The following is a 10,552-nucleotide window of genomic DNA, read 5'->3' on the forward strand; positions in this document are numbered from 1 at the left end:
TAGAATAGAATAGAATAGAATAGAATAGAATAGAATAGAATAGAATAGAATAGAATATCTTGGGAAGCGGATGCATAGGAGCTTCTGAACCCACCTCAGACACCTGGATATTTGAGTGGTTGCTGATGCCAGACAGATCAGCATGGGACGTGAAGACGTTACTGATCCCCAGCTTGGGGAGGACTTTCTCCAGCTGATAGGAGCCCTCAATAGAGAATTTGGGAAGGTAAAGCTCCAGCTGCCTGGAAAGGGAAAAGGAGCTTTCTTAGACTGTTCTGGGGCATTGGCACACTGAGCCTCACCCCTTGGCTTCATAATGCACTGGATTCTTAGTTTTGATGGTTTAAAAAAGGACTCCTTAACCCAAGAAACAATGGTGGTTATGGCTCCTCTGGCCTCTTTTCTAGGACGAGCCTCCCCTTGCTCTGGACTTGGACGTGGGCTGCCCCAGAGGTCTCTGCCCACTCTGGCACCACCCTAAGGAGCCCAGTTTCCAGCCCTTTTCCCTCCATCGGGCTAGGCCCCCAGGACCCGGATGTCACAGGATGCCTCTGGGCTTGGAGGCAGCTCCTTGGCTGGGTGAGTCCTTCCCACCAGTCCTGTGTGGCCTTGGTAGGGCGTGTGTGTCTCCCTGGGGCCTGTGTGGGGTTCGGCTGGCCCTGGGGTAGTCTGAAAGTACCTCTTTCTGAACATCTTAAGCCACTTCCTCAGCGTTTTCTCGCTCAGTCCATTCTCCACCTGCTGCATTTTTCCCTCACTGGGGAGAATGAACAAAGCCGTGGCATTGCCTTGGTAGGGGACCCCCACCACCCTGCAGGAGAGGTTCCGGTCCAGGAGGTAGTGATACAGATCCTCGCGGCTCATCATGGGTACCCGCACCACAGTCTCCGAGGTCACGTAGAAGTCTTGCTCTTGGGTGCCTTTGTGATTGAAGCTTGTCTCCCACTTAGCTAAAGATGAAAAAAAGGGAAAAATGAAAAAGAATTTTGTGTCAGAATTAGAAATTCTCAGCTGCAAATAAAAGGAGGGAGGACAGTAAAGACAGCCAGCAGAGACCATCTTTATAGCAGCCTCAGAGCAGTGACTGTTGAACCTCTTGAATATCAAGGCAAGTCTCTTTATAACATTGGGCACATTCTTGGACTTTTCGTGGGACTTTTCCTTCCACATTTGCAAAACAAGGAGGTTGGTTTTCACATCTTCAGAGGCCCTGGACCCCTGATGTTCTCTGATTGTCTAACGTTTTACTCAAGACCAAATCTCCAAGTGAAGAGGATGAAAAATGTGGCTGGCTGTGAATGCTGCCTGATATCTGGGTGAGCTTCTCTGTTTGCACTTTCCTCCCAATATTTTGATTTAAGTTTTAGAGATAAGTTAGTATGGATCCTGGAAATGAATGTTTTTTTCCCATTGGGAAGTCTTCAATAACCCTTCTCTGACCTTCCTATGGGAACTTCTGAACAAAACACTACAAGTGATTGTTTCCAACTTCTTTTTATTTTATTTTCTTTTTTTTATCTTTTTTCTTTTTCTTTTTTCTTTTTTTTTTTTTTTTTTGAGATGGAGTCTCACTCTGTCACCCAGGCTGGAGTGCAGTGGTGTGATTTTGGCTCACTACAGCCCCCACCTCCCAGGTTCAAGTGATTCTCCTGCCTCAGCCTCCCAAGTAGCTGGAATTACAGGTGCCCACCACCATGCCTGGTTAATTTCTGTATTTTTTTAGTAGAGACGGGGTTTCACTATGTTGGCCAGGCTGGTCTCAAACTTCTGACCTCAGGTGATCTGCCCATCTTGGCCTCCTAAAGTGTTGAGATTATAGGCCCTACACCTGGCCTGTTTCCAACTTCTTAATCGTTATCAAAGGAAGACCCCATTCAATACCATCCTTAGCTTATTTCCCAGCTGTCCTCAGCAATCTGGTGTAATGGGGACCACCCTGCACCAGGGGATAGGAAATCTCAGAGTCCAAGTTTGACACTCACTGCTGTGGTCTCAATGTTTGTGTCCCCACATTGTTCATATGTTGAAACCTAACCCCCAAGGTGGTGGTATTAGGACAGGGGGCCTTTGGGAGTTGATTAGGTCATGGGGGTGGAGCTGTCATGAACAGGATTGGTGTCCTTACAAAAGAGACCACAGAGAGCTGCCTTGCTCCTTCCAGCAAGGATAAACTAAGAAGGCACTGTCTATGAACCAAGGAATGGGCACTGCATCTGCCAGTGCCTTGATCCTGGACTTCTCAGCCTCCAGAACTATGAGAAATATATGTTTGTTGTTGCTAAGCCACCCAGTTTACAGTGTTTTGTTATAGCCACCCAAATGGCCAAAGATACTGACGATCTGTGACCACAGGAAGGGGAGGTGTTAACAATTTACCTTCCTTCGCAACCCTTCCCACCCTCTCCTCTCCTCTCTTCTCCTCTCTATCCACTCTTGCTTTCCTCAGGGTCAGCACCTGGCAGGAGCTGCAGAGGCAAGCAGGAATGCTTACAAGCAGTGTCGGGGAGATAAGCAGAGGTCAGCTCTTGCTGAGGAGTCAGGAGGAGGCATTTCAGAGGAACAAGCATTTGTCTGAGGGAGTCTTGGCCTCTATGAGGGCAGAGGGACCAGGATCTGGGGGTTACGGGAGACTGAGAAATGCCCTCTAAGCCCTTCTGGGGTCCATGTCTTGCCCTGAGTGGCTAAGGTGTTGGTGTCTTTGCTATGGTGGCCACAGTGGGTTCATGCTTCAGAGCCTGTATGAAAGCTGGGGCTTCAGATGTCCCCAGGGGCCCAAAGACAGCAGCCAGCTCTTCCTCCACGGAGGAAACAGCATCTCAGGCTCACTAATCCCATCCACAGTGAGAAGGCATTCATCTTACCTTCTCCGGCTGCTTGTTTATTTAATTTTTCTCAACAGGCACCCGAAAGAACTTAATCTACTCCCCGTCCTTTATGTATGTGAGGGAATTGGGTATTCTTTAGATAAAAGCAGCAGAAAAGCCAGAGAAAGTGCAGGTTTGGGCCCAAGGGCCTTACCTTTAAAGAAGATGTAATTCACCATAATCACGACCGCGTTGCTATCAAGGTTCTTAAGCAAGTCTACAATCTTGCCCTTCGTTTGCTTTGCCACATAATCATTGATCTGCTTCAGGGCCCCCGCAGAGTCCCTAAAGTTGGTGGGGAAAGTGTCTGCCAGGTACAGCGTCTTCATGGCACTCATGAAGGTGTCCTGCACATTCACCACCAAGTCGGTGAAAAGGGCGTTGCCCAGGCTCAGCTGGAAGCCATCTCTGGGCTGGTTGAGCTCCTGAAGGAGCTGCTGAAAGCCTCTGTGCAGCTCCTCCTCTGAGCTTTTCTGGAGGTTGAGGCCCAGGCCCTCCAGGATCTGCATCTTTGTGCTGGACCCAGCCGCCAGGGAGAGCATGGCCAGGCTCATGGAGATGCTCACAGGGGAGAAGAAGATGTTCTGGCTGGGGGCAGCGGAAGCCAAGGCCCTGTAGAGGTCGAAGGTAAAGTCCCTTCTGCTGCTGGGGGCCACCGTGGCACCTACATGGAGGTCCTTGACTCTCTTCTTCGTCTCTCGGGGTTGGTGGCGGTGAAGGGAGGCCCCCTGAGGGCTGAGAAGCACCAGGCACAAGAGGAGGAAGAGCTGCATGGCGGTTGTTCTTTGTTCTGAAGGGGAAAGAAGGTGTCCTCAGAGAGGGGTGGGGCTGGTCCAGGTGCTGACTTTCCAGAGATGTCCCCACCCAACACTCAACAGGTAGGTTTGGTCCATTCAGCTTCAAAGAGAAGGGATGGCACACCCGAGACTGGGGATGAGGGTTCACACAGGGTGGCAGTGGCTCAAGGACAAAGATTTAGGGATGATGGGGAGAGGAAGGAGGGAGAGCAGGTGCAGACCCAAGGCAGGGGTCTGGCTGCCAGGGCAGGAAACCTCTCTGCCCATCCACATCAAGGGACATATTTTGGAGGATGGGATATGGAAGGAGAGGGTTCCCCCTGCTTTGCTCTGTGTCATCAGCATCTCGAGGTTACCAGGGAACTAAGCTGCTTCCATGTGAGCTTCTGGCCTTCACTCTGGTGTCCTGGTTTGGCACATGGCAGGGCCCTGTGGTCCTTCTATGAACTCAGACCAGCTACATGCCTGGGGCTGTCAGCACTGCTGGCCTTGCCCTGTTCATTCAGCAAACGCTGAGTGAGCGTCCACCCTGGGGTAGGCAGGATACCAGGATGCCTACTGTCCCCTTCTCCTTCTCCCAGGGGCTGCTCCATGCCACCCTTGTCCCACAGAGAGACACCTTCCCCTCCTAAAGGAAATCTGCCTGCCCTCTTCATGTTAGCAGCCCCACCATCCTTCTGTTCTGGGCTGAATTGTGCCCCCCAAAATGCATATGCTGAAGTCCTAACCTTCAATACCCCAGAATGTGACTATATTTGGAGACAGGGCTTTTAAAGAGGGGATTGAGTTAGAATGAGGTCACTAGAGTGGTCCCCAACCCAATATGACTATGTCCTTACACAAAAATTAAAAAGAGGAGATCAGGATAGAGACGCACACAGAAGGAAGACCGGGTGAAGACAGGGAGAAGGCAGCCACCTGTGAGCCAAGGAGAGGGGCCCAAGGAACAAATCCTGCTGGTGCCATAATCTCAGACTTCCAGCTTCCAGAGTTGTAAAGAAAGAAATTTCTGTTGTTGAAGCCCCCTAGCCTGTGGGACTTTGCGACGGCAGCCCATGCAGGCAAAGACATCTTTTCATCTTCCAGATGAGGAGGCACTCATCTTTGTCTCTAGCGATTCTCAGGGGGGCCTTTGTGGGGTCTCCCATCACTCCTGACGTGGCCTTCGCCTTCAGTCTTCCTCTTCCTCTCTCCACTTCACCCAGGAGCTGTTCCTGTGCCCGTGCCTCCCCATCTGGCTACGGGTAGAAGTCTTGCCTCCTCCCTCTGCAGTAGGAAACAGCCCAGGCTCTGAAGCCACTGCCTGGGTTCAAATCTCAGCCCTGCTGTGTCCTTGTAGTGTGATTTTGGGCAAGTCAGTTACACCTTGAGCCACTGCTCCATAACTGTAAGATAGTGATAATAACAGCACCTACACCACGGGGTGCTTGGGGGCACGTGCTATGGAAGTGTGAGCAGTAGGCATGGCAGTTTCTAGCAAAAGCCCCATCTGAGGCCCCCATATTCTCAACCATGCCATAGGGTACATGCTTTAAGCACACACACACACACACACACACACACACACGTGTGAGCCTGGCAGCACCTGGGCTGGCTAATAACCAGGTGCAGAGGGCCTGCCTGGTTTCTGATGTGAGCTTTGCCCTGTGTGTCGCCTTGGAGGGAATCCCTTTCTGCTGTGCTCTCTCCATGGGTACAATGTCATCCGGGCCCCCAGATCCCCACCAGGCAGGGGCAGCCTGTCACAGCATCCCGTGACCCAATTAAAACCAAACTCCAAAGGGCCCCAAACAGGTGGGTGGGAAATCACTTGCAGAGTGGCCGTGGGGTTCAGCAGTGGAGAGAGAATGGTCTCAGGAATTGGGCAAGCTTGGACTGCAGGCCTGTTTTTAAGTGAAGCTGAATAGCTCCAGCAGGTCACCCTTGCCAGCCCAGCCTCCAAATTGTGCCCTGAGCTCCCTCTGAGAAGGGGGCTCATGTAGAAGTTTCTGCCTGCAGAACCGAACCCGGCACCGAACCCAGCAGCCACAGCAGTTGGGCACATTGCCCGCACCCTCTTTCAGGCACTGTGCCAACTCCTTCAGCCCCGCACCACCCAGAAAGGTACATCTTGCTGCTAGCTCTAGTTTACAGATGGGTAATCCGAGGTTCAGAGAGATGGAGTCGCTTGCTAACATTGGCAAAGCTTGGACTCAGACCCGGTTATCACTCTGACTCTGCAGAGTCCTGCCTCCTCTGTTCCTGTGCTGCATCTTCCTGACTTTGAAATCCCTGACTTAGTAGCCACCAACAATAGCCCTAGTCTGCAGATAATGAGCGAGCAGAGTCTGGGCTCCCCCCTACTGGCACTCCCTGCCTGTTCCCACCATGGCACTTGCCTGGAGAGCTTTGAAGGACATGGGTGGGTGGTTTAATCTCTGGCTCCTCTAAATGAGTCTATTTTACAGCACAATATGGTCCCTCCTGCCAAGTGTTGGAACCAGCCACATATGGAGATGCTGCTAAAGAAACAATGTGGCTCAACCCCCCGCAGGGTCACACTGAGCTGATGATTTTGAGAACAGCTTCAGAAGTAGGGGAGTTTCCTTCTTGGATAGAGCCCAGAGGCAGCTGACCAGAGAGTCTCAGTGAGGCCCTGGCCTCCATTCTCCCATCTGTGCAGCTACTAGGTCACCCTGGGCAAGCCTCACCCCCTCTGGGCCTCAGTTTCTTCATCTGCAGTCTGCCATGTGCTGAGGACACCCCCTCAAGACCCCGCCCCTTGCCAAGTGCTAGAGATCCAATGGGGAGGAGCTGCTTCTCCGGGTGTGCACTGAGTCTCCCCCAGGGTCTGTCTGGAGAGGGCCCCAGGTTCACTTAGGCTCTCCTGGGCTAAACGTTTGAGACCCAGAAATCTTGCTCCCTCTGGGCCCACTCTGTCTATTTTTCAGTAAAACCTCTAATTATTAAAGACCTACTAGACACTCCATAAATATTACTATATTTAACCTTCACCAAAAGTAAGCTCTCTATTATACAGAGTTTTCCAAAAGTAAACTCACTCTACTTTACAGATTGAATAGACTGAGGCTAAGTGAAATGGAATAGCTTGTTCCAGCTACTGAGTTATGGAACCAGAATTAAAATCCAGGTTCCTCTGACTCGTGCACAGCCTGTCTCTGAGTGGCTCTGAGGAGTGATACCTCGTTCCTCCTCAACCTCACCTCCTGGAATCCCCAGGTGGTTCACCTGTATTAGCTCATTTATACTTCTTCACAACAACATAGAGTCAGTATCATTATCCCAACAGTGCAGAAGAAGAAACAGAGGGTCAGAGAGGTCACTCCAAGAGGCAGTGGAGTCCTCAGTGCTTGTTTTACATTTCTTAGTTTCAAACCCAGGGTTTGCCATCGCACTCTTGGTGGGCCTCTGGTGGAAATATATGGCTTTGACAGAGACAGGTGAAGCCCCGGGAGCCTCCCATCCCCCAGACCAGCCTCCACTGAGTGCCTGGAAAGCCTGGTTGGGCTGCCCCTCTCCTGGTCCCTGGCTTTAGTGTTTCTGCAGAGGGAAGAGAGAGGATCAGTCAAGTTCATCTGTCATCTCAGGCCAAGGTGAATTGAAGTGGCAGGTGGTGGGGATGTGATGGGTAGGCCCTGGTCAGTCTTCCTGCTGGCCCCCCACCATCCATGAAACCCAAATCTGCTGACTGATATTTCCCGTGTTGGTCAATGAAGTCCTGCCCAGTTCTACCCTGGACTCAGCTGTGGGAATTGTGTTAGTGAGGAGGGTCTGTCCAATATCTTCTAATTACAAAAAGGGATGTGAGGCTTGGAACCCAGGCAGAGATGAGAGACAAAGTCACAGCTTCCTCTAGATCCTAAAGACCCAGGAACAGAACTTCCCAGAAGAAGTAATCTTGACTTCCTGTTCCACTCCAGCCCATCAGAAAGGCTTGTCAGTTCTATCTCCAAAACAGGTCTTAAAGCTGCCGCCTCTCCCTGGCTTTCTCACTGCCCCCAATGGAAGCTCCCACCGTCTCCCCCTGGGCTACCCCAGTAACTTCCTTTCTTTGCCCTGCAAGGCTTTCTATATACAGCATATAAAATAATCTCCTTCAATCATAAATATGGTCACAGCGCTTCCTCGCCTAAGAAACTCATGGCCAACTCCTGTATTTCAGATAAATGCTAACTTTGATTTGTGCTCTAACCCACTAGGGCTCCTGTGACCTGGCTGGACCTGGCCTGGACCTGCTTTGCCCTGGGTCACGTGATACCCCCAGGCTCACTCTTCTTTTCCCAGTTTCTCAAACACAGCAAGTTCTGTCCTAACTCTGGGCCTTTGCATAACTTCCCTCTCTACTGGAACCCTCCCCCGACCTTTCTCACTGAGGCCAACCTCTGCATAGGCTGCAGGCCTTTGATTAAATGTCACTTCTTTGCAATACCTTATCACACTGGACCTTTTCCCCTTCCACGGCTATTCTCTGGAACGGTCCCTTGACTGTTTCTCTCAAAGCTCTTTCAATTACACATGTGCCTTTCTATATGCATTTGTCATTGACATTTTTCATTCAGGCCTCTCTCTCCATGGGACTCTCATTTGTGCTGCTCTCACCTTTAAGAGCTTGCAGTCATGGGAGATGCTCCATAAACCCTTGTAGAATGAATGAATGAATGAACTGACCCCTGTCTCCTTCTCTGTAATTCAGAGACATTAGACTGCAAGCTGGACACTGAGCAGTGGAAAAAGCCAGGCTGGCCACCCAGAGCTGAGCTCTCCCCACCTCGGGGCTCACTTGCCAGGTGACCTTGAACAACTCCCTCCCTGTCTCTCAGCTCTGGCTTCCTTTTATTTCTTCATTAAAACCACTTGATTGAGACATGACTGCTACTCATAAAGTTGCACATATTTAATGTCTACAACCTGACAAGTTTGAAGATCAGTCTACATCTGTCACTTATCATCACCGTCAGCACCATGAACGCGTCCATCACCTCCAGGCATCTGCCGCCTGTATTCTTCACGCTTCGGTTTCCTGATCTATGAGTAAAGACACTGGCCCAAGGAAGCAGTTTCCCCTTTTATTGCTGCCTATCTGGCCAGAAGCCCTACCTTCAGCAAAACTAAAAATTCTGCTTACTTTATTTCTACATTTTGTTCATTTAACAAACTGCCAAATGGTTACTGTCTCTCATGAGCAGCTGCCATGACCGGCCTGGGTGGCAGCCTCCAGGCAAGATGGCCTTATCTCAGGGAAGCAGATAATATTGGATCATTGTTCCTGATTTCTAAAGGCCCAAGACTCCAGGCACAGAAAACAACAGAAGCTGCCACTTACTGAGCACCTCCTATCCAGCCGACATTTTGTCCCCATGGCCTTATTTCAGGGTCTCTCAACCTTGATCCTGTTGACCTTTTGAACAGGATGATGCTTTGTGATCTTGTCCTGGGCATAGTGGGATCATCAGCAGCATCGCTGGCCTCTAGATGCCACTAACCCCCACCCCCCTTCCAGTTGTGGCAACCAAATGTGTCTGCAGACATGGCCAGATGTGCTGAGTGAGAGCACCCGCTGTATTTAATCTTCGGTCACACCATCCAGAGGGTATAATTATTTCCATCTTACCTATGAGGAAACAGAGGCTCTGCCAGAGTTAGTGTGGAGCATAAGGTCACAGAGCTCGGGGGACCCACTCACCTCTGCTGCCTTGGATACCTGAAACTGCAGAGATGAGACTCCTTCAGAGCTTTGCAGCCCCCAAACCCCAAAACTCTAGAGTCCATCCTCTCCTCGCCTCACATGCCCTCAAGCCCTCGGGACCTCCCGTTGCGGCATCGGTACTTACTGTGTCCCATAGCTGAGCGTGCACACAGTGGAGGTGGCAGTCTCTTGGGCTCAGGAAAGGGCAGAGGGCTGGCTGGATTGCAGCCAGCGTTTGTCACTGACCACAGCCGGCCCTGTCTCCACCCCTCCCTGGCCCCGCCCCAGGACAACCCTTTCCTTTCCTGGCAGGTTTCCAGCCAGCAGGCCTGCCTGCAGATGCAGCTGCCTGATCCAGAGGCTTTGACCACGATGCCCACTCGCTGCCCCCCAAGCCTTACGCCACCAGCCGGGCCATCATTTGCCTGGAATAGCATGGGCACTCCTGAGAGACAAGACCAAAGAGCCTGCCCATTGTTGGCATTCCAGAGACAGGGAAAATGACAGCTCTAGCAAACCCTCTCTTTTTCCAGGCTCTATTTCTTGGTTTTCTGCAGCTAATTTCTTGTAGATTAGGAGGGGGGCATATGCTTGAGCCTGAGAGCTCCCCACAGGCCTGCTGTGCTGACTGGGTCATAGATCCCAACAGTCAGATTCTAGTGAAAATGAGAGGGATTGAGAGTCTCACCATGCCTGCAATGAACGGGTCACTGTAGCCAAGCCTGTGATTGCACCAATCACTGAATTGGGGCTCAGAAGAATGAAGGGAATTTTGGAAGTCATGCATTTAATTAGGGGCAGAGTGCGGTTGGTGCCTAGGTGGCTGACTCCCAGGCCAGTGCTTGTTGCTGAGAGAGGAGTGCGTTCAGGATTTCTATGCGCTTGGGTGGATTCTCCCTTTCTACTTTGAAATCCAGGTTCCCTAACTCAGCCATACACTCTTAAGAGCATTTCCAAGACACCGGTGCAGGGTGCTGTCTCAAGCCTGGTTATGTTTCCAAGGTCCCCTTGCCTGGAGGACATGGTGTGTTGTGTATGGCCGTGATCATGGAAGGTTGTGTGGCTGCAGGTGGGGTGTGGAGTTGGTAGAGCAAATCAGAGGTGATACCTGGAAAGTAATCTTGATGTTCAGCAAACACTGTCCATAGACAACCTTTAAGACATTTCCTCTTCCTTCTTCATGGTTTTGGGGCCCAATTATGTGG

At 51.0% G+C, this 10,552-nt stretch overlaps 1 protein-coding gene across 2 annotated transcripts in view; it reads right to left on the reverse strand.

Annotated features, from left to right (window-relative positions):
- SERPINA5 (serpin family A member 5) overlaps positions 1–9,560 on the reverse strand; it is an 11,696-nt gene extending 2,136 nt beyond the window's left edge. The window contains exons 1-4 of one of the 2 annotated variants that reach the window (XM_032134859.2): positions 9,493–9,560; positions 3,019–3,654; positions 680–950; positions 95–242 (exon numbers count right to left, since the gene is read on the reverse strand). In XM_032134859.2, the coding sequence (XP_031990750.1) occupies positions 95–242; positions 680–950; positions 3,019–3,654; positions 9,493–9,502 (1,065 nt within the window). In that variant the 5' untranslated portion in view covers positions 9,503–9,560. Of the gene's footprint in view, positions 1–94; positions 243–679; positions 951–3,018; positions 3,655–9,344; positions 9,461–9,492 lie in introns of those variants that run through there. The other variant, XM_058429764.1, reaches the window with a different exon arrangement.
- Between the last annotated feature and the right edge of the window lie 992 nt (positions 9,561–10,552).

The sequence above is a fragment of the Hylobates moloch genome, unplaced genomic scaffold, assembly GCF_009828535.3.
Source record: "Hylobates moloch isolate HMO894 unplaced genomic scaffold, HMol_V3 SCAFFOLD_16, whole genome shotgun sequence".
Classification (NCBI taxonomy): Eukaryota; Metazoa; Chordata; class Mammalia; order Primates; family Hylobatidae; genus Hylobates; species Hylobates moloch.